At 41.6% G+C, this 27,847-nt stretch overlaps 4 protein-coding genes across 14 annotated transcripts in view; 1 reads left to right on the top strand and 3 right to left on the bottom strand.

Annotated features, from left to right (window-relative positions):
* The window catches only part of LOC111852156 (sister chromatid cohesion protein PDS5 homolog B-like), a 33,756-nt gene extending 23,989 nt beyond the window's left edge, over positions 1-9,767 (bottom strand). Inside the window, exon 1 of the mRNA XM_023827715.2 lies at positions 9,537-9,767. The gene's annotated coding sequence lies outside the window, so the exon portion shown is untranslated. The remainder of the gene's footprint in view (positions 1-9,536) is intronic.
* Positions 9,768-11,744: 1,977 nt separating this feature from the next.
* On the bottom strand, positions 11,745-21,887 carry LOC111852155 (NEDD4-binding protein 2-like 1). 2 transcript variants are annotated; one of them, XM_072702186.1, is made up of 6 exons: positions 21,814-21,887; positions 19,178-19,208; positions 14,783-14,910; positions 14,323-14,411; positions 14,134-14,210; positions 11,745-13,865 (listed from the first exon to the last, which is right to left on the bottom strand). In XM_072702186.1, exons 1-6 carry the CDS (start codon positions 21,839-21,841, stop codon positions 13,772-13,774), a joined length of 447 nt encoding a protein of 148 aa, XP_072558287.1. In that variant the 5' UTR covers positions 21,842-21,887; the 3' UTR covers positions 11,745-13,771. The 2 variants fall into 2 exon arrangements, with proteins under 2 accessions (XP_072558287.1, XP_023683482.2); XM_023827714.2 differs by lacking the exons at positions 19,178-19,208; positions 21,814-21,887 and adding an exon at positions 18,998-19,151.
* On the top strand, positions 21,081-23,078 carry zar1l (zygote arrest 1-like). Its single transcript, XM_023827763.2, has 4 exons — positions 21,081-21,729; positions 21,844-21,936; positions 22,142-22,216; positions 22,815-23,078. The coding sequence occupies exons 1-4, from the start codon at positions 21,106-21,108 to the stop codon at positions 22,956-22,958; spliced, it is 936 nt and encodes a 311-aa protein (XP_023683531.1). The 5' UTR covers positions 21,081-21,105; the 3' UTR covers positions 22,959-23,078.
* A 1,143-nt stretch (positions 23,079-24,221) lies between these two features.
* fryb (furry homolog b (Drosophila)) overlaps positions 24,222-27,847 on the bottom strand; it is a 71,603-nt gene continuing 67,977 nt past the window's right edge. For 7 of the 10 annotated variants that reach the window (XM_072702171.1, XM_072702165.1, XM_072702164.1 and 4 more), the window contains exons 59-62: positions 27,807-27,824; positions 26,624-26,734; positions 25,541-25,737; positions 24,222-25,405 (exon numbers count right to left, since the gene is read on the bottom strand). In XM_072702171.1, the coding sequence (XP_072558272.1) occupies positions 25,147-25,405; positions 25,541-25,737; positions 26,624-26,734; positions 27,807-27,824 (585 nt within the window). In that variant the 3' untranslated portion in view covers positions 24,222-25,146. The remainder of the gene's footprint in view (positions 25,406-25,540; positions 25,738-26,623; positions 26,735-27,806; positions 27,825-27,847) is intronic. The other 3 variants (XM_072702167.1, XM_072702168.1, XM_072702174.1) reach the window with 1 other exon arrangement.

Here is a 27,847-nt window from a genome sequence, read left to right as displayed (position 1 = left end):
GCAATTTTTGTTGTTAAAACTAAAATCGGAGAAACATCGTAGGTGCAGATAAAAGCAAAATACAAAAACACACAGAATCAGAAATAGCTAATACAAAAGTAGTTTATAAAAATTATCATTGGACTAAAATTTCTGAGTAACAACTGACAAAACTGTTGTTAGTGACATAACAGCTGGCGTCAGATTTTTTGAAAATCAAGAAAGGGGGGACTTTCTGGATTAGATTTCCTTTTATAATTATCACACCAAGGGATTCCATCACTAGTTGAACATGATTTTTTAGAGTCCGTTTTCGTGGTTAAGAAATTTCAAGGACAATACCCAGTTTATAAACATCTGTACAGATCAATTCCTCATGACTTTGCATTGCAAATGTCTGCACCCATCAACATTCAAAAAGCCCACCCTCATGCTGATAAGTGTAAACTACTCAGTAGGTTAGATGGCAGTCCTGCTGACCTGTTACCTCTCAGCAGATAACTGAAATCATGTTGCATGGCATTTTTCAGCATGCCAAAGGGAACAATTTTCTTTCCAGCAAGACCCATATTTAAGGAAATGATGACCACGATCAGTTGCTCATGTGACAAACCTCTCCAGATTTGGCCAAAAATTCACAGCTTTTTGTCGTCGCCACCCACGGTTTGATCAGTGTAACAGAACAATTGTTATATAATTGCTGTCTATATAAAATCCATCATGAAAATCAGATGAAACAGTTTGCCTGGCTCAGGTCAGTCATATTAGTGTTAGTATCTCTCTGGCACCTGGACTACAGCTGAAGACACATACACTGTCGGACTTCAGCCTGGTTCATACTTCACAGAGATGCGTCACCGTGCGCAACAGTGGTGACAATTCTCGTCACAGGGACTGGCCTTGGACACTACATTGTGGGGCTGCGCAAAGGCGTGTTCTTTAACTGAAACAATGCGGATGGTCTATTTAGAGACGCACCTTGATCGTTGGCCAGGGGAAAAGTAACAAAGTCAGAAAGGAGACTGAACCAAACACTGTATATAAACCTTTTCTACTGTCTCTCAGAGGGAAAACAAATCCAGCCAGTGGATTTGAAGAAAGGCTGGCTAAGGAAGTCCAGAAATACCAGCATTTATTAAATTCCTTGCTATGGCATTAAAAAGGCTCCCAGATGGCTGCAAACTAGAGAGACTGTATTGGCCAACTATCTGAATCGGCCACTACAGCAATCGGCCATCAGCCGATGGTTAAAAATGAGCCGTTATTTGCCACCGATAATTCCCTTTAAAATGACCCATTTTGCTTTGCACACCCAAGTACTAAACAGATAAAATAATTTCACAAAGCAGGCACTTTAACGTTAAAATGCATTTTGCAAACATTGCTCTGACAAAATTTCACGAGAAGAATCTACTAATTAACATTTCACCACAACAAATTTAATTGCTCACCTTAAAATGAGACAGTGAAAACTATGAAGAGTTTCTGAAAAACAATCCGTCCCAATAAAGAATGCTGCAATACTGCCGAATAACGCTAGTCCCTCAGTAATGCAAGTGTAGGGTAGAAAAAAATTCAGTGCAAGTAATGCGAAATCACACTTGATAATCAGCCTCTCTGTTATAAATGTTATAAATATACAAGACGTATACAGCTAAAAAACCATAGTGCTCTGGGACCCTTATTGTATGCCAAAGTTGGTGTTCTCTTACCAAAAATATACTTTAATTTATTTGGGTTTTTAAAGCAGAACCTCCCAAACAACCCCTATATGTGTCAGTTTTTGAAATAATGGATGATCGGTAATCAGCCAAAAATGTCCTTATTGGTGCATCACTAAAAGTAAAGTGTTTGTAACTATAGCATCATATGTGTCCATGTCCTTGCGTCAGCGTTACAAGAGCTTCGATTTTTTTGAGTTTATATTATTCCAGTTTTCATTTGAAACACCATTTAGCTTAGATGTGCTATCATTAGTTTTAAGCTGTGTATCTTTTAGTCTTTATGTGTTTCAGTTTAAGTTTTAGTAATTTTATTTCTATGGTTCAAGGGAATCGGACAAAAAAGGGCCAAAGAAACAAATCATTACTTTAGTTAAATACTATTTAAAAACGGTAACAAAAGTATTTTGACATTTGATTTTTAATTTTAATTTGGATGGATGGATTTTTAATTTTGTCCGTTTCAGAAGCAACATTTACACAGTGAGGCCCCTTGTTTCAGCTATCCATGGTTGACTGGGGTTTGGGGGGGAAAAAAAATTAATTGATAAATTCCAGAAATAAACGGTTCATAAGTATCAAAGCGCTTGAAGCAAGTACAGGCCGTAATACTGTGAAATCCGCCGGCCCAGTCACACGCAGTACATGACTCATCTCCCTTTGTCCCCATGCCCACGCTTCCCCACAGACCTCTCATCCAGTTCACCTCTAGCGTTCTCGCTGGTCGCATTCATCGCCACATTTTCACAGTCTCTTTTATAAAAATTTTACAAAAAAAAAAACAACATGATTTTCATGGCTTTGCCACCCCTTGATACATATTATTTCATTGCTTTATCGCCTCTGAGAATTAAGCTAAAACATCAGAATCCCATTCTTTCGACAGAGTACAGTACTGTATAATGTACAGTATACTTTGTTACTACTTAATGTAATGTCACACTGTGAGCAATTCATCAATGAACCTTTACCATATGCATGTACATGAAAACCACATTAAATGTAATTATATAAATATAGGGTCCACACATGGTTTGCCATTATCCTTGATTCTGGTATTGGAATGTAGCACCCACAGATGCAAGGTAGTTCCTGTGGTTTTAGTTTGTTTTATTTTTGTATTTAAATTTCAGTACTCGGAAATAACGATAACCCTGCCTTGTATACTGTAAGTACATATTTCATGATTAGTTTCAGTAAAAAATGTTTATTTTTAATATAACAGCACTACCATAGGCCTGGCCTCTAAGTACACAGTTGCCTGGTGCGTAGGCGCAAGAAGCATTAACAATTGGGATTGCTGAGGGTCTAGCACTACTGTGCGCAGACAGGAAGCATAAACCGAGCCTTACTGCCAGAACAGCACACAAAGGACCTTAAACACAGTAGCCAGGTGGGTGGTTTGCATTTCTTTATGTTGGGCTACAAGACAGAGTAGCACCCATAGGTAATTTGCAGGACCATCTAGTTTGGGTTCACCATGGCAGCTTTCTGAACGTTACTTGCTCACAAGAAATTAGCATTCACACCCAAAACCAAACTCCAAGGTCAGGCACACAAACATTTCTCTCCATGGCGAGAAGCACTAGCCCCCCCATCAACTGATTCATTTCCAAATAAGAGGCAGATGGAATAATATTCAGCAAGACCAGCCTTTAGAGACAAAACACATTTACGTGATGCACATAACCATAAAGCCTCAACAAAACGCCAGTTTTCCAACAACGTACTCCCTGTTCAATCATGTAAAAGGGAACAGACAGGTTACATTAGCCACCACAACCATGTTTCTGCAACAGCCAGAAAGATAAACACGCCATACAGACAGGTAGATCATCCAGGTAGACAACTGAAGGAGGGGGGTTGGGATGGGAAAAGCAGTTCTAATATTGTGTTTATATGGGCATTCTTACTTATGGTTTATTATTTGATATAAGGAAACACCACATTTCCAAAGCCTAGAAGTTATTTGGGACCAACCTAAAATCCAATGTTGAGTCTCAACTGAACCTGACAAAGGGAAACAGGTAGCACGTTTACCCAAAGTTTTTACTACAAGACAAACTAAGACGTAGTTAAGAAACTAAATACCCAACCAATTTACATCCCATTAAACAGGAAAACCAAAATCCAGTCATATACACAGAATCTTAACCTGAATGTGTTCTGCAAACAAACCCAGCTGTAGAAAACAGGTCAGCCTTTGGACAGGAACAGCTGCTGTGTAATCATAACACGATGCAATGCAAGACAAAACTGAAAAATAAAATCTAGCATGATTCCAGGTAGCAGTCAACAGCATTTTCAGGAAAACTGAATGGAGTTGCAATGCAATGCCAAGCTGTCAGCTAGCACGGCTGGTGGGGTGGGGTGTGTGTGTGTGTGTGTGTGTGTGTGTGTGTGTGTGTGTGTGTGTGTGTGTGTGTGTGTGTGTGTGTGTGTGTGTGTGTGTGTGTGTGTGTGTGTGTGTGTGCGCGTGTGTGGGGGGGGGGGGTAATCTTCCAGACGGCTGTGCTCTTGAGTCCTGCTTCCATTGATAAACTACCCAGTCCCCGGCTGGAGAGGGGTGGGGGAGGGGTGAAAGGCGCCACAATAAAGTTGCCAAGAAGCTGCACACCACGAAATGACCTGCTTATCACAGTAGAGCTTCCAGTGGGCAGGCACTCAATAATGAAGCCAACAAGTAAATAGAGGTGGCAGGTAAATGCCAGTGAGACAGGTGTGAAATTAAACATGACAAAGCAAGTGCGAGGAAGGAAAAGAAAATGGCAGTAAAATTCTGAATACACTTAAGGAAAAAAATATCCGCAAACTTACTCCTATTGCTACAAAGCTCTACATCTGCAGTAACTTCCCAATTTATCTAAGACTTAGTCACTTATACTGCAAGATTGTATTAACTGTCTATCTACTGTGCCATTTATTGTTCTATGCACTTCTGTGGTTTAGAATGCAAGTAAGAATTCACTGTACCTGGACCACATGACAAAGCTTTGAATCCTTAAATAGGCAAAAACAGGGTGGAGAGTCTGTCCCCTTAGCTAGATTGTCCTGAAGCCTACTTCACTCACACACATTAAAATAACAGCTTCAAGACAGCATAGTACATAAAACTAGAGTGTTAACCAAATAACTGGTTGGATACAACTTGCATAACTCACTGCAACATTCCAAAAAAAAAAACAAACAAATCAACAGAAGACTATGGCATGACAGTACACAATGCACAAATAAAGATAGTAAATAGGTGCACAGGCTGGACACAAAACTGCCCGATACAGACATGCCTGCAACAGGAACGACAGACTGTGCCCACACGGCAGTCAACAGGGGGCACAGAACTGAAGAGCTAGGACGTTAGGGTTATCTGTACCTGTTATATTACACAAAATATATAATTGGTCAAAATTTCCCCATAAGTGCATCGCCACTAGGCATTTTATTTTTATTTTTACCACTGTTTGCCTCTCTTACTCAAAAAATAATCAATAATCAGCATCAAGTTTGGCAGCCAACAGCCCTAGCAAGTTATTCCAGGAAAAATACCCACTCAAGGGGGAAAAAAAAAAAGACACATATATTATTTAATAAACTATGGAGTGCTACAGAACACCTTTCAGCAACTAACATGCAGAGTGTTCTAAAAAATCCATAGAGAAAAATCTGTTTGTGGCATTCAAAAGCCAGTTACCAACAAGTTTAAATACCAGCCAATATCAGACATTATATCAGACATAAATGACTTGGTTGGTTCATGATGAGTTCTGCAGGTTGCATCTAAGCCAAATTCTTGCTGATGGCAAATCTGATTAGTTGTCAAATCTAGGTTCTAAGAGAGAGGCACTGTGCAGCCTACAATATGCTGTCACAGCGAGTGTGTTGCATTCAGTTAAAATTTGTTACAAGTTAAATTTATCAAAAGAAAATCCTCTGGCCAATACTTTTTAAAATGCCTTAGGTCATTATTTTGCATTCAAATAAGGTTGAAGTTTAATTCATCAAAAAAAAAATATATTAACCAAAAGAAGTACAGCTTAAATTAACCCATTACCTGTAAAACAGAAAATACTTAGTGTTAATTACTTCAATTAAATTATAATAGTACCAATTAAAACACCACTAATTATAATTGAGCAGCAAGTTGACTAATCTCATCAAATCAAATGACAAGCACACCTTCATCATCACTGGGGAGGAGGGTGATTGATGTTTAGGATAGGAAGGTGAACATTCGAGGAGATGGAGGAATCTACAAGATGACATTTATAAACAATCCAGTTAAATTATTCTTTAAACTTCATCAAAATGGATGTGTTATAGGGGTGTATATCGTTGGCCCCAAGGTGATTTGATTATTGAGGGATGCATCAGAATTCTTTCATTTCTATTCGATTAACCGATTTTGATAATCTAGATTCATGGGAACTTAATTAAATTTGTATTCCATTAATCATATGTATGCGGAATTAAAAAAAAAAAAAAAATATATATATATATATATATACATACATACATACATACATACATACATACATACATACACACACACACACACACATTTACTAAATGGAGAGAACACACTAGTGCAGGGGTCTCCAACTCCGGTCCTGGAGAGCTACTATCCAGTAAGTTTTCTATCCTACCTGGCTTCTGATGAGCCACACCTGGCCCTGGTATTTACCTGAGAACTGGTGTGGCTCATCAGAAGCCAGGTAGGATTGAAAACAGACTGGATAGTAGCTCTCCAGGACCGGAGTTGGAGACCCCTGCACTAGTTTAAAATAGTAGTTGTGTCTTTAGCTCTGGTGCCACCATCTTTGAATACTGAAGAAGCTACATACAAGATGCTCCGTATCAGTATTGGCCATGCCTGACACATCGGACTGATGTCAATATCTTGATATTTAACAAATATAGGCCAATACCGATACGTTAACCCAGTGTTCCCAACCCAGTTATTGGGGATCCCCCAACAGTCCACATTTTTGTTCTCTCCTAGCTCCCAATACACCCATGCCAGGTATTTGGTGTTCTTGATTGACTGGGAATGAACAAAAATGTGGACTGTCTAGGTACCCCTGAAGACTGGGTTGGGAAACAATGTTTTAACCAATATATTGTACATCTCTAAGGCTAACATTTCTTTTTACGTAGCTAGTTAACTGCCTTAGGGTGTTGAGCATAGCTACCATAGCTTGCAAAAAGAGTTTATGCTAAAAGGGAGAGGCGTTTCCCAAAAGCACCACAGTGCAAAGATCATCTTAACCATTAGAGAGCATTCTGCACTACAAAAATGGGTGAGTTTCCGAAAAGTGTGGTAGCATAAAGATCATTAGGTGGTGCTTCCTTTATGAATATTAATGAATAGTTGCCTGCCATCCTTTCGGAAGCCCACCTGCTGGCACTACTTCTTTGTGCGTCTACCTGCAGCACGTAAACATGAGTAGCACAACCCGGAAGAAAGAATATCTTTATTTTTACCCGCAAAATTCAATTTTGATGTTACAGATCAATGCATTGAACCACCACCTTAAAAACAAATTCATCACGATGCAGAGGCATCTGCACACCCCTAATATATTGTGGCAGAATGTGTTGTGTGCAGTCATTTTCTGATATTAGCAGGAAAAAAATGGTTTCCTTATACACATTTACAAGTAGTTCAGTTGCTATGAGCATGATCTGCACTACAAAACAACAGGAAATGAAATAAAAATTCAGTTGACATACAAAACCATGAAAAATAGACAAAAAACAACCAAAAAAAAAACACTAAACCCTTGTACAGTTATACTTCAATTACAATTGAGGTCCATTAAACAGAAGGTGGTCCCTGAAGGAAAGTCAGGACTGCTACAGCTATTGCCAAACAGAAAAAGTGCTGACACCACACACCGGGTAAAGTTTACTTTAAACAAAGATGGAACCTGATGACATCAAAACAATTGTCACAGCTATTTAATCTGAATCATGTATTGCAATGTGGGGAAAAAATAACTTAGATACACACTTTTGTGGCCACCAGCAGTACGTGAATTTATGAAAGAAACAAGGAATGAAAAGATGTGTAAAGGTCATATCAAAAGCACAGGCTTGTTTTATTGATATAAAACGGTGGTTGGGTGGTGTTTTAAGCAAAAGATCAATCAGTAATGTAGAAACTTGAACGAGATTTAAGACCTAATCATAGAAAATTAAAGATGAGCCATTTGGTGTGCATTATTACCTTTTGATTAAACTGGAAACAGACATGAATGTATGCATCAGTAATACTCGTGAAATTAACATACACCATTTAAAAGGAACAAACTAAAAAGCAAACTGATGATGCACCAAATGAAACAAGACTGAACAACTCAGATTCACTGTGGATGTATCAGGATGACCAAAGCAAAGGGTAATTTAAGAGATTTGAATCTACTTCATTTGACAACTCCAGCAAATACAGCATTATCACACCATTCTACCACGTTGCAAAGCTATTCAAAGCAACTTTAGATACAATTTCAGTCTTTGACCCAGCCTGACTTTCGTCCATTGTTCGTAATTAATAGTAAATACCACGGCTGATACTACAATAGAATGTCCAAATGCAGCACTTAAAACTATCGGTCAAACCTTTATATTAACGGACAGAACTTAGGATATCCGAGGGGTAGTAATGTACATAAACTAACACGTGTTTTCAAGGCATACGCTGGATATCGCAGAGCCTTCAACACTTTCATCCCATCTCATTAAAAGCTTCAGATACAAGAAACAGAGTGACGATCACGCAACATACCACTACAGTATAAAAAGGCAGGGCATCGAACCCATGTCACAAGTCAACTCAATTCCCGTAGGAAGAAATCCAAAAAATACACAATCGACTGCATAGGAAGCCGCGGAACTTGACGGTGAGGAAATCAACGTGTTGCCAATGTGACAGTCTAGTCAACTGGTAGGAAGCAGCACAGCCAGGAGCAGCCTTACAACCTAAACCAGGGTATCCTCTGTACAAGTAACAATGCAAGTACAGTATTTATGTGCTGCTACACATGCAATTACGCACACACATATATAGCTGACACCATAAATAACAGAAGTTGCGTATTCCGCGATGCCTATACAATGCATACAGTTAGCTTAGTTAGCATGCCTGTGTCGAACCGCGGGGGCGCGGCGTGACCTCTCATTATTTCCCCAATAAACTCACTGCCTAGCTACACAGCTAGTAACCCCTCTACACTGAATATACAAGCCACATAAGCGGCCTATTCACCAGCACCTTCCCATTTTAAACACTTTCTAGTAGGTTTTAAAAAACGCACGCATACAGTTTGCAACCTTGATAGCCATGTCTGCAGCTTGCTAACTGACGATGAATGTAAATACGCATAAAATGAAGCGGTTGTCGGGGTGCAAACCCAACAAGGTACCGCTTCGTTTTAGGGAAACGGGTGGCCTTCCAAAGGCTCCCTCAGTCCCATTAAATGGCTATATTATTTACATTACGAGGAGCCGATAAGGCCACCTGCATTCAGCAAAAAAGCAACGGAAAAAATCATCAGCTAAAACAAATACAGAATTTGATTTAAAATAAACCCCAAACAGGCAAACAATCACATGATGGTTTTAAGCTTTCTTTTCATACTGGGGCGGCATCTGATGGCTTCTTCACGCAGCCGAACCCATTTTTCCTGGGCTCCTCTGTAGAGCCATCCAACCGCTCGCCGGACCAGGAGAACGGACAGCACCGCCTAGCTAGCAGGACAATAACCGCCCGCGCAACCCGCCGCAAACCGGCGCTTTTTATATACTCCGGAGACACGCGGATCACACTGGTCGACATACCGTTTTTCCTAGCGGGCTTCTTCGATAGCTGGCGCCAATATACCCGAGCTAGTTTGGAGAATAACGGCCGACTTGCTCCCCTTCTGCCGGACCAAGTCCTCCTCTCGGCTTCAAAATGGCGCCAATTTGACTCCGGCTGCACCAATCCAGCGGCCGCGAGCCGCCAGCCCCTGCGCTCGTGAGCACAGTCTGCAGACGCGAGCTTGGGGCTCCGGCCGCGCGAGTTCGTCAAAGTAGGACGACAGTGACCCCTGCGGAAAGCAATGCTGTTTTGCAGCCCCCCAGCTCATTTGTGCACCTTACTGACATGTAAAATGCAACTATAGTGTTGAGAAATCCATTTCTTACGCGAGGTATTTTCCGTGTTTAAAATTTATAATTAAAAAACAAGCGTACATTCTAATGATGTACAATTTCACGACGTATCTACCTGTATATCACGGTGGGCAAGCGTTCAGCGTGCTAATTTCCGTTTGTAACCATGAACTTATTTACGTCTAAGATATATAATTGCAGCTGGTGATAGTGGAGTTACGCGGTGACCCAGTAGGTCATGCCGTTGTCTAGTAGCTATGGGTTTACAGGTGACGCTCAAGCGAAAGGCACCTTTTCCGAGCTGATTCTCATACTATAACTACGGGTTCTATACCGTTGTTAAACTGTGAAAAGTTGGACGGCGGTTCTTATGGTAACTGGAAGGTTACTAATTTCATTCTCTAGGGGGACATTTTATAAATTTCACGCACTTAAATTTAATTGTTGTACTAGAACATCCAGATCTGTAAACTTCTATCAATGTTAAAAATGTCAAAAACGCAAGATAAACAGTGGGGAGCTAAAAATTGATCCGCGATAGTAATTCAGGACTGTATTTAATTAAGTCTGCCTTAATAAAAAGATAAATTAAAACATGAAGAAATGTTGTATTGTTTTTATTTCTGTGATGGGTTTATTTTCAGAGCTGTACAACTAATTCAGTGAAGCACTAAAAATGGAATCGTAGGGAATAGCCCAGTATAGGGCACCAACAGCACTCATACTGGGGTAGAAACTCAAACCCCTGGACTCCAGAGGTGAGAGGTCGCAGTGTTAACTACTGCAACATCAGGCCACTCCTGAAACCATAATGTATTATATAATCATTGATTTGGCTCCCAGAGACAGCAGAAAGGGCGGCCAGGGAGGGCAGGCAAAGACTATTGGGTGGCCAGAAATGTGTTCTGGCAAACCATTCAAGGGCCATCTATAGGGTGGGAGGAAGGGGAAGACTTTCCAGGGGTCAGACACTAGGGGGAGCCCATGAGAGATGAGAGTGGGCAATGGTAGCTATGGATTGGAGAAGGGGGGGCATGCCATGCATTTGTGTGATCCCGCCCCCAACATATATTGCAGGCTGTGCTGCAGGAATATGAAGCTCCAGGGCTGCTTTTCTAAACCTAGATGAAGATAGTGAAAGTTGTGTCCACATACCTGGGCCAAAATCATTGGAGGAATATGCTGTATCCACTCCTACCTGTGACAGGATACTGTATCAAGGGGCAAACATGGCACAGAGATGTGCTACAGCAGGTTAGAGGCAACGTCCCTGCTATCTGCAGATATTCTTTATACATCATCTGACCTGGACCTCCAGCATGCGCCTGAGCAGTTCTGCGCTGAATGTGAAGCAGCAGAGGTGTGAAGCAGCAGAGTTGAGAATCAGAGCAAACAAAACTGAGGCCATGATGCAATCTCTGAAAAAACTGGATTATTCATTTTAGGTGAGTGAAGCATTTACGCCCTTAGTGAAAGAATTTAACTACCTCAGGATCTTTTTCATTAGTGAAGGTAAGAAGGAAAGTCACTTAGGAGACAGATACAGAGGAATCAGCTGAACTGGTTCAGGCATCTTATCTTAAATTGTAATACTGTAAAATTCAGATATCCAATTATTAATGTAACCACGTGTATGGATACATGCAGTGGTATCTACTGCCAGCATGCCACCCCCAGGGTTAAAATAATATTAATAAAAACTGATGGTAATGATAAAAACTGATTGGTCTAGAAGTTTTCCCCCCCAGATTTTTTTCTAACTCTTTTACAGTATATGAACTTTGTACTTTATTATAAAGTCATACATAATTGACTGAGTTGATATCTGTCAGTGAAATTTGAAGTATGGCATTGAATTACAGAATATTGTAAAAAAAACAGTGAGCATTTAGGAACATTTAGGAACATTTATTGAAAGCCAAGTTGAATTGTGTTCTTGTGAAATTAATAAATGCAAGATATCATCCATTTGAAAAAGGTCCAGGCCTTGTATTCACAAAGTATTTTATCTTATCACTAATTTATTCTTAAATTGCACTAAAAGTTTTTAAGTAAGAGTTTTTCCCTAAAACCTATTCACAAAGTGGCTGAGAGCAACTTTTAGTTAGGAAACTTTTAGTTAGTTAACCAGCACCTAAGCTAAGAGTAAGACTCTGTCACTTTGTCTGACGTCGGTTCTCATGCACGAGCTTGCCTGCAATAACCACGGGGATTGATTGATGAGAAGCCAGTATGTGCTAGTGAACATGTACACGTGACATCCCATAAACACAAATACAGTGGAAACTGCTTATAGTGATCACAGTTATAGTGACCAACTGCTTATATGGATCAGAAAACCTTGGGACAGAATCATTCCTGTACAAATACTGTGTTTTTTTTGTTTGTTTTACTTTACTTTGATAGCCCTACTTTGCCTTGTGGTAACCCATCTGCTTCTGGCTAGCTCTCTGAGGCTAATGCAGCGAGCATGGGAAACATGACAGGAAAAAGAAAGGCATTTTCTCTCAATAACAAATATAGACTCATCACAGCTTATGATAAACTGTCAAAACCGAGCCAATGAGATGCAGCAGCGAAACTACAATAAGGTATATTTTATGTACAGTACTGTATTATAACGAATTTCAAATTATACACAGTTCAGTAATTTGAAAAGCGTTTGAAACAGCTGTACTGTATTTTGAATTAGATGGTAATCTGCCTGAGACCTAAGGAACAGCATAAAAAGAAACAAACAGTTATAACGATCACTATAAGCAATTTCCATTGTAAATTTGTAACTGTTTCAGATTGTTGGAGATTTAATGTTTCCATTTAATTTGTTTAATGTTTCCATGACATTGTGACGTGCATTGACAGCAGCCATTTTGCGACTATTTGTGAATTGGTCTTAGTGACTTAGGAGTCCTCTCGACTACTTTTTAATTCTCCCAGACTTAGGTGCTACTCTTAGCGCTAAGGGGCTTTGTGAATTGCTCTTAGTCAAAAAAAATAGGAGTCCTACATTTAGGACTGACACGCCCATAATGTTTTCTCCTAATTCCGCAAGTTACAGTAGGAGCTACTTTTAGCCTTAAGATGCTTTGTGAATACAGGTCCAGGAGTCTATCTTCTGTCAGAAGTCTGGTCATATCAGCAGTGACTGTTACTTTCATCTTTCATCAATACAGCTGTAATTTGAGAAACAATGCGAGCCGTACAGTTGCAGTAAGGAGGTACAGGGGCATACATAGGAAATTTAATATTAAGTATGTTTAGTAAAGCAATGCTTAGTTTTATGCTTGGAAGAATTTAGCAAAATAGAAAATGCAAACATCAACATTTGGAATACTGTTGTGATTATTGTACATAAGCAGTCAAAAGTTTGGACACACCAAGCCACCAACGAAGGAGAGTGAAAGTATTACATTACATGACCTGGTCACCTGACCTAAATCCACTGGAGATGGTTTTGGAGGAGTTGAACCAGAGAGTGAAGGAAAAGTGGCCAACAAGTGCTCAGCATATGTGGGACCTCCTTCAGGACAGCTGGACAAGCATCCCAGGAGGCCACCTCATGAAACTGGCATAGAAGAGACAGTATGGTCAGCCAGTCCCTGGGGCAATTGAGGTTAAAGGCCTTGCTCAAGGGCCCAATGGTGGGATCACTCTGCTGACCACTGGGTTTGAATCGACAACCTTCTGAGTCCCACAGAGCTGCCTCCCACCCACACAAATATTTTTTTCTGTTTAATGATTCTTTGGTAAGTACATAATTTCATATATGTTATTTTATAGTTCTGATGTCTTTGTTATTATTCTACAATGTAGAAGTACAAATAAACCTTTCTATAGGTAGGTGTGTCCAAACTTTTGACTGGTGCTGTATATTTTTGGTTCTGTTAAAGTCACCTGTTACCGTTTCAGTCATGACAAAGCTAAGAATTGAGGACATCGTATATATTTCTGACTTTTTCAAATCTTCTCTTCATGTTCTCCATTACTGGTAGTGGCACCACATAATTGTTACGCCTGCATTAAGAGTATAACAAATTAACATCACAGTGTCATTGCACGTATATTTTAGAATATTTTTAAATTATACTGAAGAGCCACCTTTTAATCTCTCTCACTCATCTATTAAGTATGTAAATCATACGCTACCTGAATAGAGTTTATATCTTATAGAATGATAATTATATCATGCATATACTGTATGCATTGAAATATATTTTCAAAATGAAAACTAATCTTAATTAGCAGGATACTGTAATATTTTGTGGCTTTTTATTATCCATACCTGTACAGTTCCTCAGTACTGCATTTCCAAGTGTCCCAAGCATCGCGAAACCTTATGTGGTAACGGAACCGAAGACCCTTTTCACGATAGCAGAAGACATAAGCTCAGATGAACAAGACATTGTTAAAAGCAAAAATCACGTTTTCCACTTTGTCTTCAAACCGTTACACGGACAACGACATTACTCACCATTTCCACGTAAGGCTTCATTTCCCAGCGCCGAATGTTAGTATTATCAATTATGACTGGATTTGTTTGGTCCTTCAACTGACAGAAAGCTGGTGGGGTGAAAATGAAATGTAGTTCACCTATACCTCCATCCATCCACTTTCTGAAACCACCTGTCCTACTACGGGGGGGTGGAGGGTGGGGGTGGTGAGCCCATCCCAGAGGCTACGGGCGCAAGGCGGGGAACAGCCCAGGATGGGGTGGGGGGGGCACCCACCGCAGGGGACTTCACCATTACGTCATCCAGTAAACTTGCAGAAGGGGAATACCGGTCTAGTCATTTTACTACATGGTTTATTCTATGAGTAACATACACGTAAACACAAAACAATAATAAACGTTTAATAACATATCATTTTTTAATATTTAATTGAGTTTAATGGTATTCAGTTTGTTCCGTATCATTTTTTGTCCGACTTACCTCTATTTCGATTCCACTGATGCGCTTCCGATAACTTCCTCCTGTTGAAATGCATTATGCAGTTTTCATCTCTAAAATAATCGTCGGTAGACAGTATTACTCCTTTACCATACTTCTCCTGTATTGTTCTAAAAGGAAGAAACGACAATTACATTCGATCACATCTTGAACAATTGCATTTAACCATAAAAGCATTTGTCAGCGCGACAAAAATAGCCTTCATTAGGATATTTAAGTCACCAAAGCGATTTTTTTTACTTTTAAAGCCGCTATCGAAATATTAAATTGTTCTCAGGCAAAGTAATAACCAACTTAGAATTCTTAGAATACTAAACCTTGCTATTCGTGACTTTCCGGAACCAGGTAAACCCCTCATGATGTACAGGTGTGGTCTGTTCCATCGCCTTCCTTTAGACATTTTGAACTATTTGTAAGTACTCTTATTGTCTGCTGTCAGTTTTTGTTTTCACAACCTAATGCAATTCTCTTTCTCTCTTCCTTCCTAGTAAAACTGTTTTGCTCTTTGCATATGTACGGGCTGCTGAGATGGGAGGTGCCTAAGAAGAGCGAGGCTGACAGTTTCATAGGCAATAACGTAATTATGTGTAAAATGTAATTTTTACAAGTTTCTGAAAAGACTACCGAAGACAATAATACTAAACGAAATTAAGGCATAACCACTACAATCTTGATTGATATTGTTGAACAAGATAAACATTTTCAACTAACTCAGTTTTACCAACTAGATATTACAAACGCTACAAATCCAGCCAAAGCTGACATTTATTTAGGATTCTTCCCATATGTCTCACCAGATCTGCACTATCAGTATAATGGCCTGCTTATTTATGATAAGTGTTTCAGTGATTTAGGATTCTGTGCTGGGGATCAGAAGGATTTTGGTTCAAATCCTATGGCTGGCAAAGTGGTTTCACCATTGGGCCCTTGAGCGTGGCTGTTATCTAACCCCAGTTGGTCTACATGGTGTCAGTGTGTCTCATATGCTAATATGAATCACTGCTTCCTCAGTGGTATTTAATGCTTTGAGATAACTTACGGTGAAAGTTCATGTTGGGTACATGTGCCATAGAAGTTTCGCTAAAGTCGAGTGTTTAAGAGTCTGACAAACTTTATTGTACCACAGAACTTTGGGGGAACAGGAACTCAGCAGTTCCTCTGTCCCCTGAAAAACAAGTACATTCATCTTTTATAGCCAAAAACATGCCAGTTTACTGACAGTTCTAGGAGGGGCCGGATATCTGTGGACACCAACTACTTCTGTTAAATGGCACCTATTATCAGTTCAAGGCAGGGTTCACTTATTTGTGATCATTCTTGTGGTTTCACTACCCTGTTTAAACAAATTATGTCCTTCATCTCATTTAGCCACATGTTCCTTCATTCTCTTTTCATGTATCCTTGACCACTAACATACATGCATTTCTTATATTGGTTGCTGAAGCAGCTTTACTTCTCGGGTCAGGTCTGTACCATGATCCGGTCTTTTTTTGCAGAATAAGCTATCATACCAAAATATGTTAGTTCCTCTTATCTAAAAATGAAAACCTATTACTTAAGCAAGCTTGCATTATTGCACTATACTGTATGTTTATTATGTTGAATGTTTCAAGGCAGAAGTTAATCGTTATAATCATCGTAGTTGAATCAACAGTATCATCATAAGTTTTGTTATTAATTACTGATTGAATTTGCATAATCATGGATTTTTCTACCTACCACACATGATCTATGTGATCCACATTGGCTTTCTGTTATCTGCTACTTGACAGAATTTTCAGCAGGTATTGGTCGACGACTTTCACGATTGCTACAAACAACGAGGGTTAAACAAGCAGCCCAGGTGTGTATCAGCAGTCCCTGGATCAAACCTGCGCAAAGTGCTATTATTCACAGCAGTTTACAGAGCCTAATCATACCCCTTTCTAGATGTAGACAGCTTCATTACAGTGATGCAGCTCAGGGACCTTGCTTGCTGAGTAGATGACATCTTGTGATTGAGCAGGTATTACAGAATGGTTCATTCTGACCTTCATAAGCGCAACAGACATAATTGAGATGAAATAGCTTGGCAGCCCCTTACTGTTCATAAATAGCTTCTTTGTTACCATTCAATGTCTGGTTTAACAATAGGGGTTATTATTATCTCATAAAAAGGGTTTATTTTCACAAACATTAAGCTATGCAACACGCCAATCACTACAGCTAGATGATGTTCTCAGTGTAAAGATTGAGTGTAGAATATATTAGTAATACTGTAAAATATCATAGGCAATGTCATTTATATATATATTTATGCTTTTTTTCCCACTTTCGTTTCCTTTTCAGTTTAGTTTCAGTTTAGTTTTACGAGTTTTGACCATTTTTATTTCAATTTGTATTTTTCCTGAGCTTCATAATTTGATTTTAGCATTCCCCAAATAAAAACAAACAGCACATGATGCATTATGAATAATGCCAAAGCTTTAATAAACATTGTAAACGCTTCTCTCACTTCATCATAAGCATGTGTGTGGTGGACGGTTAGGTGGTGCTTTAAATTAGTTGGTTTCTTTCCATGAAGGGGATTCCCAAAGATAATGTTTGCCAATGAGGGAGGTGTCGGTTGGTGTGGTTATTCCCCTTAAGCTGCACAACACATACTCAACTACTTATATCCATGTAGTGGCCCCACCAACTGCTACCTCCATTGGCAAAATAAATGCTAAAGCGACATGTAACATTTTACGTAACCAAACAAACAAACAACAACATGCGTAGTGGTGCAGTGGCTACACAACATCATTGCCCCATGAAACTTAAAAATGCATCTACAAATTTTATTCTCGCTTATTCATTCACAAAGTCCTTGTTGAAAATGCATTAACATATCAAGTTATTCACGGATTGCTTCTTACACATGTCCTACCTCCAGCAGTCTATAGTTATTAAGTGAAGTTTTGGCTGCAGTGCCATAAGTGAAATAGGCCTACATCATCATGCAAAAACACGGGACAGAAATCAAGGTGCCGTGTAGGAATATCTCAGCTGCTCGAGAAATGAATGTCTAGTCAGTGACACAATTGATAAATGAAAATTAACATTAAAGCTGAAGGAAAAAAGAAAACGTGATTTTTAGAGCAAAACTGAACTTTTATGAAACCGTTCATTTTTGAATCTTTTACTAAATTTTGGGGCATTAAGAAAAACAGGTTAACACTGAAGGAAGTGGAGCTGCTGTCCAGCGAGGCGCGATTTGGACACAAGGAGGGAGAGCTGGGCTGTTAGACCCTGACATGCAGCTATAGAAAACAGCTGGACGGATAATAATATATCTTATAAAACAGATGTTCTGAAGTCATAACAAATTCTTTTTCCTTTAATTGCAATAACTTTAATTGGCTTAATTTCGATACCGCAGTGATAGACCAGTTTGAGCAAACTGACACTGTTCCCCTCCCCCCACGTCGCAACAGCGCAGTGCCCCCACTTGTATAGCAGCTGTGTGCTGGTACAGTACCACAGAGCAAGTCAGTTTCACTTTGTCTTGGATGGTGCACCCCCAGACAAGAGAAATCACATGACTAAGAATGTGTTGGCTGCCTATGTTGCCTATAGGACTGACTGGTCCTGCATTTACAACATACTCTTATTAGAGCCTGGATCGTACTCAAAATGGTTTCACACCATAGTTTCACATTTGCATCCAGCTCGCTGCATGCCCATGTTTAATCTAATTTCTATGCAACACACCTTAATCTCGCAGGGGCACATGTAGTTTTGTCAGTTTGATACACCTAGCGTAGGCTTCATTGATCATCGATTATTTAGAGGAGGGACATTTGGTAAACCAGTACAGGCTGATAATCTATAGCAGAGGTCCCCAACTATTTTTCTTCTGAGACAAAATTTGCAGAGTGAAATTTTCATTCCTAATCACGCCACTAACTCACTCACAAGCAGTCAATAGACGAAGGACAGTTTGTAAGGAGGCTCAAATGGCAAGGCAATGAAAAGTGATTAGAGTAGAGACACAATCAGCCAACACTAGCGTCACATCCTATTATGAGTTTCTTCCACACTCCTTTACACATGCTCTTCACTTTAGGATGATTCAACGTGATATTTCGACTTTATGATGGCGCGATAGCGATGCACATTCAATAGTCAACTTTGTATTTTGATCAGTTCCCATGGTAGCAATATGCTAGTTCTTACCGATGCTGGGCATTGGCAGCATCCATGCACCTATGATGGGTTCTTCAGAACGTAATTCCATCATAAGTCAAGGAGCAACTGTATTCTTGATACATCATGTCCATCAGAAGACATCCAACTACTAACAAATTTTGTTAACAATATATGATATTTTAACCAATCAGAAGAGAGAAAACTTACATGAGCACTAGGTGTCCATCTGACTCAGGACCTGTACATACAAGAAAGATGTTTAGAGATCCAATTAATCATTTCGACTGCTACAAAGACAGTTCTCAGGCCACTTCTCCAGCCCTAGTGACTCCACTTAGTCAGACTCAAGGTTGTAAACTATAAATAAGGATAAGAATGACAGCAACAGCAGAATGGGTTGCAATGACCTTTTGCACATATATTTCATCTGGGACTACCCAAAAGATGACCTAATTAGAAATCAATGATAGTTAATCACTAAGTAACCCTGATTATTAATGAATTCCTAAATCACTGTTGATTAGTGCTGATTATTTATAAAAATACATCTCACACAAGTAACCACTGCTTTACAAATTAATTTAATGCCCCTGTAATTGTCTTCCCGAATGGGAACCTGACTGTAATATCATTGGATACTTTAATATGCAAAGATTCAAGAATTCTTATTAGTTATATGCAAGTCATAGTCAGACTGTATACCCACAATGATATATAAGATGGACAACTCTACCATAGTAAAAAAGTAATATCATTAATGGAATTAAATGGAAAAAAAAAAACAATATTAATAAATATGTAATAAATAAGGAATAGAAAGCTATACTGAAAGTGAAAGATGTGCAATATGGCTCAAATAAAGTACATAGTGTATATGTAAGGAGCGAGTATTAAATCATAACTGACATAGGGTTACAGGTATTTCGAAATCTGATAGCTTGAGGGTAGAATCCCCATACTATACCACAGTATAATGTACATGTTGTGTTTGACTTGTGTGTGACCCATATCTGTATTTTGTAACACTGAAAGCAAAATGTTAAAAGACAACAAAAATTTCAGTATTACATTTTTTTGTAAAATGGGTGTCCTGTTGTCCACAATGGTGCCAGAATAATCTGAGTATAATTTTGCTTCTAAATCAAATTAATTGTAATGGAAGTTACTGGCAAATAAGTTCAATGAAATAATCCACAAAAGAAAGATAATTTTGTTTCAGTAGCAATACTTTTTGGGGGACAGAAAATGCTCATGAACACAATGTACACATGTAATAAACTCTGCTCTAAAAGCAGGTACAATGGCATAGGGAAGAGTTTGATATTGGAGGAAACAAAACATAATAATGAAAAGGTAAAGGGTAGTTTTTTGAAGGGGATGAATGAAGCCAAATTCAATAGGGGGGGCACGTCCCACCCCCCTGATCCCATGTCCCTGCACAAATATAACATCATACCATCTTCCATAACCTATCCAGCGCAGGGCCACAGTGAGCGTCTTATATTACACACAATGCAATATACGTATTCAGAACCAGGGGCCCCAGTCAAGCGCCCAAACGCGTAAATGTTACACTATATACTACGCACTATATTACCGACCCGCAGGCATTAACTCGGTGGAAATTTCATTCGTAGTATTACCGCACATCTCTACGACTCGGGTTCGAGTCTGTGTTCCGCCTCCGTGTATGAAGCGGGTGTTGTATTTTCGTTTCGCTGTAACTTGTTACAATGACAATAAAGGCATACATTTCTCTTCTGACTGTAACGTCTGAGTCCAGTATACAAATTAGTCAAGCTGCAAAGTCTTGGAAGGTCACTATGCACCCCAAAGATGTTCGTTGAAATTTTCAGACGCAGTTAGAAAATCGTTTAATTAGTCACGCTTTCACACTTGTTTCATGCACCGATCCCTCGTTTATTGTCCCCAAATTTCGATTGGACCTACAGGATCTCTGCATCTACAGTCAAATAAATAAACAAACAAATATTTTTTTCCCACGACAATCCACCTGTGTAATTACCACTGTGGGTTTCCATCAGTCTTAGTCAATTGGCGCTCACCACGTAAGCTAATCGAGGGTCAATCCTATATATAAGGTCCCTTTAGCTGCACCCTGCTAACTGGCTTCAATGGAGGGATTTATGTTTTCGCCGCATAATTTCAACATGTATACCGGGGGCAGCCCATATGCGTTCAACAATCAAAAAACCAAATACCAGCACTGGAATAAGAAAGGGAGTCTCTACATGCCACCCGAAGCTATGGACTACCTGGATTTTTGCAAACGCGCTCAATTGCGTGCGATTCTGTCCCAGGTCAACCCAAATCTCACACCCCGGCTACGAAAAGCCAACACTAAAGAGTTCGGTGTCCAAGTTAACCCAAAGGTGGATGCGGTGGTCCAGTGCTCCCTTGGCCCGAAGACGCTGTTCTACCGCGACAGAAAGTGGTTTTCTTCAAAGGTGCCACAGACTCCAGAGAATAGGGAGAAATTCATGCCCAGCACCCCGATCAACGTGCGTTTTTCCCGTCCAGTTGCTATATACTCTCCCGTCTTTGATCGGAGGTTTTTTACGGTGCCCGAAAACTCGGTGGACGAACCAAGCCAATTGGATGAAACCAAGAAAGACCGTGGCGATAAGGCGAAGGTGGAAGCCGCCGTAAAGGAGCGAGTGGTGGAGGAGGCTTTCGGACCAGAGTCGCGTCACAGCGCACTCGATCCGACCCAGGTGCCGAAGAAATTCAACTTCCAGGTGAGTCGGGAGTCCGTCTCTTCCAATTACACGTGAGCACCAAAGACGTCTTCACTAAACATCAATTATTTTAAGTTTCTTTACCACGAATAACTGGACTTTCTTCCCCCATAGTTTCTGGAACAGAAGTATGGATTCTTCCATTGCAGCCAGTGCAACATAAGATGGGAAAGCGCTTACGTGTGGTGCATCTCGGGAACCAATAAGGTACGATTGCGCATCGTGGAGTTTTAAGCAAAAATGACACCACATCTGATGTAACAGCCGGGGGATTTCGCGGGGCTTCGCTAATACTTGTCCCCATCTTCAGGACTACGTGCATTCCGTATACGCGGCACAGCTTTTAGGACATGACTTTTGGAATCTCTCTTCGAAAGAGAAATCAGGTTTAGCACCGTAATTCTCTTCGCAGGTGTACTTCAAGCAGTACTGCCGCAAATGTCAGGTCGGATTCAATCCGTACCGAGTGGAGTCGATCCAGTGCCAGGTATCCTCCCCCCCCCATCTCAATGGCTTAACTTGACCAGAAGTAAATGCTGCAAAACACTGTATAACCATTATTGGTTCTTAATGAGACTCTGCTGGAGTGCTATAAATCTGAGTTTGTGTGTGGAAAGGATGGTTAGGTGTGTAGATACCAGTTGGGTTGTGCACCCCCCCCCAATATTTAATTGGTTTCATCCCCACCCCAGCACAATTTCTTTTGCATTTCAAATAAGTAGGGTTGCCAACACTCATGCAAGCAATCTTGTGGCAAATCTATATTCCTTTTATAAACCTAAAATTAGCATCAAAAGTGCTGGTGTGGTTCAGACACCCTACAAATCCCTGTTTTCAAGGTAATGACTTGCATGCATCTGAATGTCCAGACTCGTCTCAGATCTCATGCCAGACAGCTAATGTTGGCAACCCTGATTAAGATCTCTTCCCCCCCCCCCCCCCCCCCCAAATGTCAAACCCTAGTGCCCCAGACTACTTGCATTACTTTGCTAATGCACGTAGCTAGCACAGTGGCTCAGCTTGCCTCTTCACTTGAAGCTGTGCCACGCTAGTGCTGAATGCCTGACCTTGCATGCCCCCTGCAGGGCTGTGGCCAGACCCGATGCTCCTGCGAGAGGAAGCAGCGGCACATTGACATGGCGCGGCCCCACCGCCAGGACCTGTGTGGCCGGTGCCGGGGCAAGCGGCTGTCCTGCGACAGCACCTACAGCTTCAAGTACATCGTCTAAGATCTCCCTGATGTTCCTGGGTGATCTTGAACTAGCCTTTTCTATGTCTTTTATATGACCCTGTCCATATGACCAACAAGCTATTTTTGTACAATTCAAATAAATTAAACTTAAAGCAGGCTTGATTTGTGTGGTGTCATTTTAATGGGGAACACTGGGGGGTGGGAAGAACCCTTACTAGACCTTATGAAACCCTTGTACTTCCAAATGGTATCACACTGTACATAAACTTCAATTGTGCAACTATATAGAGCAGGGCTCTCAATTGCTGTATACACTTGTCCTTAACTTTGGAGGGCTAGGTAGCATGTTTGGGCTTACCCAGATTTGGCCACTTGTGCTACTTCAGTGTCTGAGTTCTGTTTTAAGGGGAGTGACTTGTCCCTTGTTTCCAAACAGTTAACATTTTATCTCTGCTGGGGGGGGGGGGCATTACACAAAGCAGGATTTCATTAGCCAGTTGATTTCAGCCAAATGTAAGGACTTAACAATAGGAATGTCACCACCTCCTGTTGAACAGTTTCACTGTATGCTAAACTAGTTTACAACTTTAGGCTCCTAAGCTCCTCAACGTGGAGCTATACTAAGGTATTGGTGGTGGTGGAGGCTGGAACTTGGGAACCTTTGACCAAAGGCATTAAGATGTCTGTAGAACATGTAGCAAATTGGATAATGTATGCTGTGAATCTTGCCCCAACAGCGTGATGCTGTTTTGAGCCCCATTTTTGAAGTTAGTGCATTTGCTTACAAGGTCCTTAATGTGCTTGTTCATTCTTGGTCAGGTTAGTAGTGCAAGCACCAGGATTATAGGCTTTATTATAGATGCTGCTGTCATGGTAGTTTGAGCAGCTCAACCTGAAGGAAGGTGCTGGAATGGGAAAAACCACAGTAGTACTTGCTGTCCAAGAGGGTCTTTATACCAAACATGAACACTGGCATGGAGACCCAACACCAAAACAGCAACGCTATTTCAGACTGTCGAATGGGGAAGATGTGCGTACAGTCCATTGATTCAAATCACTTTTAAGCTGAAAAAGTATTTACAAGAAGGAAAAAAACCTTCATGGAAGAAAAAATGTGCTTATATTTTTTTACACTTCCTATGATCGGACTACGAAGCCCCTGTAGGGACCTGTGCACAAAAATTAAATGCTCATTCGCATGCGCACGCGATAGAGTATTTAATTTTTTTTTCCACAAGTCCGTTCAGGGGCTCTGTACCAGACAAACTTTGTTTGAAATAAACCTGAGAACACTCTCATATACAGATGCATCTTTCAACAGAGCTACAAGTTTAATAAATATCTGTGACAGGAATCGCTGTTCATACAGTGTACATGCGTGGCAGCATCGACGGACACATTTTATTGTGTAAAAACCTTAAGTCTGACATCTCCGTTTCTCAATATAAATAGCAATTCTAAAAGCAGTAATAACAGGAGGCCGACAGTATGACGGACAGGATCACTTAAATCGCCTAGCTGACTGAGAAATGGTAGTTTCAGAGTTGGAGTTTGGTGAATTGGAAAGTAGCTACACGCAATTATGCACAAGTTGATGCGCTACAGTGTACGATGGACAGTGTTTTGCTGCCAGACAGCTTCATGAGTGCAAGCACTTAACAATGGCTAAGCTATAAAACATATACACATATATATAAAGTCTGATGTAACCAGACCAGTCACCTAATTCTCCAAACATTCAAAGAGCCAAGCTGGGATCCTCAGTGTTGCCTGCGTGTGACAGTAAACGGTGCACACGGCACCAAAGCGGTGCACACGGCACCAAAGCGGTGCACACGGCACCAAAGCCTTGCAGGTTCCCCCAGAAGCGGTCCAATAAAGTGAATGTCTGCAGAAGCACATTGTTTTTCATACACATATATTTTTAAACTTTGGTGTCTCCTCCGTCAGATGCAGAGGCGCTGACCATCAGCAGCGCCCTGGCGTGGAACCTGGCACGGGTGGTGCACTACCTCAGCGCATCATTGACGTAGATCCACAGTAAGGTAGGCACGACCACCACGCAGGAACCCCCTTTTTAAGCCCTCGACCGGCCCCTATCTATGGCAAAGCGGGGACTATGGGACACCCCCAGATGGAAGGGGAAGACTCAGGGTACTCGGTGGCCAGGAGGGTGCTCCCACCAGGGCTGGGGAGAGGCAGGGCCAAGAAAGCCACACCCCCTGTCAGAGGCTCGTGCCAAACACACTAGAGTCAGGGATGTAGGCCGTGACGACTCGGTAGTTCCGGGCCCGTCGGACCATGTCCTGGATTTCACTGTTGAGCTCCATGAGCTGGACACAAATTTGGGACAAATCCTGGCTAGATCCGACCAGCGCATAGGTGCCCGTCTGACCCAGGGTCTGATGCCGGAAGTAGATGTTCAGCAGGGTCTGGACCTCGTCCTCAGAGCAGCTGCCAAAGATGTCGTTGGGCCACATGGTCCTGGGGAGGGGTGAAGGAGTTGGGGGCATGAAACTGGACTGTAAGGATGAACTTCGGAGTGGAAGGCCACCCACCGATACAGACAGGAAGTGGGAAAACACCAATCACTGCAGGAGCCGACTGGCGGACGCTCACCTGCACTCGCGGATGTACCGGATGGCGCTGGCCAGCTGGTGGCTCCGCAGACATTCCAGCACGGCCTGCACGGCCGCCTCGGAGGACGGGAATGTGGGCGCTGCGGAGGGACACCCAGGGCCCTGCGCCTCCAAGCACGCTGCTGCTGCCCTAAGGGCAGTCCTCAGCTCGCTCAGCTCCCGCGACATGTTTAGCAGCTATGGGGAGGGGGGGGGGGCGGTGTGTCCATCAGGTTGCTAAGTAACCAGTGCCCTGCATCTATTGCCTCTCCTATGCATTGTGCACTATTGCCAGTTCCACTTCCACACTTTATCAGTACTCACATCCTTCCCTTTTGACTTTGATTAATTTTCCATATCAGTTCATGTAGCACTGACCAGGAAAATCACATTAGCAAACGTAAAAGTAGTAACGTTACTTGATGGAAACTATAAAAGCAAAGAAATTGCTACAGATTGCTGAGACAACAACAGAACTTCTGGCTGAGGACCAGGACCTGCGGTCAGTGGTTAAACAACCAAAGTGATTTACTAATGTCATGCACTTGTAGTCCATACTTAACAGTCCTGGTTAACCTGGCCACACAAGATGGTACACAAGTCTGGCTTTAATAATCAGTAAACAGTACATAAGTCGGGTTTTACCCATAATGCAGCAGAATACCAGGAGGTACATATAGCTAAATTATTAAATAATTTTACATCCACTTATTACTAATAATGGCTGAATATATACATGTACTTTTCTTCGCCTCTCTATCTGTGCATTTAAAAACTTACAATACACAAATTTTTTTGTGCATCAGCCTTTACTTATTTTACCACTTCCTGCATTGCGCTGCTTTTTTCTTGCAGTCTTCTCTTTTATTGCTTTGCAATTTTGCACTCTTTGTGCTGTTGTGCCCCCCCCCATGCACCCATCCCCTCCCCTACGACTGTTGCGTAGGAATCTCACTCCGTTCCACCAGACACACATGGCAATAATAACTCGAATGGCGACTCAGAGCACAAACCTAAGCTTCTTTTTACCTAAAATGTGGAAGTAGTAAAAGGAGCAGCAAGTCGCGTGTGATTGGGGCCTCACCTCTGGCACGGTGCTGATGGTGTGCACTTGACCAACCAGCTTACAGTAGGACTGGAAGAGCAGCAGCAGCTGAAAGTGGAGCTTGTAGAGCCTCTGACACAGCTCCAGTTGCTGGGCAGAGGACATACAGACATGCGACGTTACGATAGCTTGACCCCCCTTCCCGCACTCAGTACACACTGAGTGTGACCCCCAGAGCATCAGCGGGAATCGTCACTCACTCTCCAAACATGGAGCTGAGGGACAATGGAAAGCAGCAGCTCCTGGAATGCAACTGCTAGAGATTTTGGGCCCCATGAAAGTGTGTCATTTTGGGCCCCCAACCCAGACCAATCCAAATATGTTTGAAAATTTTAGTCATGGGCCCTTCGAATCATCCGAACCCCCCCCACCCCCCCCCATTACGGTGCCACTGGTCCCTGCTTACTGTACACAGCATAGTTTATCACAACAGTTAACTAGGGTAGCCAGGGCTGCATCCACCTTTTCTGGGGCCCTAGGCCAAGGTTTACTTTGGAAGCCCTTCTACTAAGAAAACTGATGCTCATTTCACTTCCTCTGTAATACAGGTAACTTCGGGACCCTAGGCAGAACCGACCAGGTATATGATATCTATTTTAATGACTTTGTCTGGGCCCCCTTGTGTTAATCGGGCCCTAGGCCTGAGTTAGGATACTAAGAGTATCCTCAGTAAAGATCTGTTTAAGTTTAAGCAGTAACATACGCTCTGCTGTAGGGTTATATTGAACTGCCTGTTCCCAGACCAGCGATAAGGTCCCAGACTGGCAATAATATTCTACTGGTACACAATCAGCTGGCTGGTGACAGGAAGGAAGCTGCTCGTTTTCGTGCTTAATCACTCTGCCCGCCCTGGCAGGTGCCCGCAGAAGCCACCACTCTCTAAGCACGCGCCCCTGTACCCACAGTGTGCAGAAACAATACAGACACCATGGAGACCAGCACAAGGACCCAGGGGAGGGGCCTCCGCATGCGACCGAAGACAAGGACCCAGGGGAGGGGCCTCCGCATGCGACCGAAGACAAGGACCCAGGGGAGGGGCCTCCGCATGCGACCGAAGACAAGGACCCAGGGGAGGGGCCTCCGCATGCGACCGAAGACACCACGTAGGGCAAGTTTCCACGCAAGAATCACGGCAGGACGAAATGTCGCATTTTGAACTTACGGCGAGAGATTCCATTTGCTACACGGAAAGCGTGTGACAGG

Source organism: Paramormyrops kingsleyae, chromosome 18 (assembly GCF_048594095.1).
Source record: "Paramormyrops kingsleyae isolate MSU_618 chromosome 18, PKINGS_0.4, whole genome shotgun sequence".
In the NCBI taxonomy this organism is placed as follows: domain Eukaryota; kingdom Metazoa; phylum Chordata; class Actinopteri; order Osteoglossiformes; family Mormyridae; genus Paramormyrops; species Paramormyrops kingsleyae.
The sequence above is the reverse complement of the archived record's forward strand: the minus strand, read 5'-3'. Positions and strand labels throughout refer to the sequence as shown.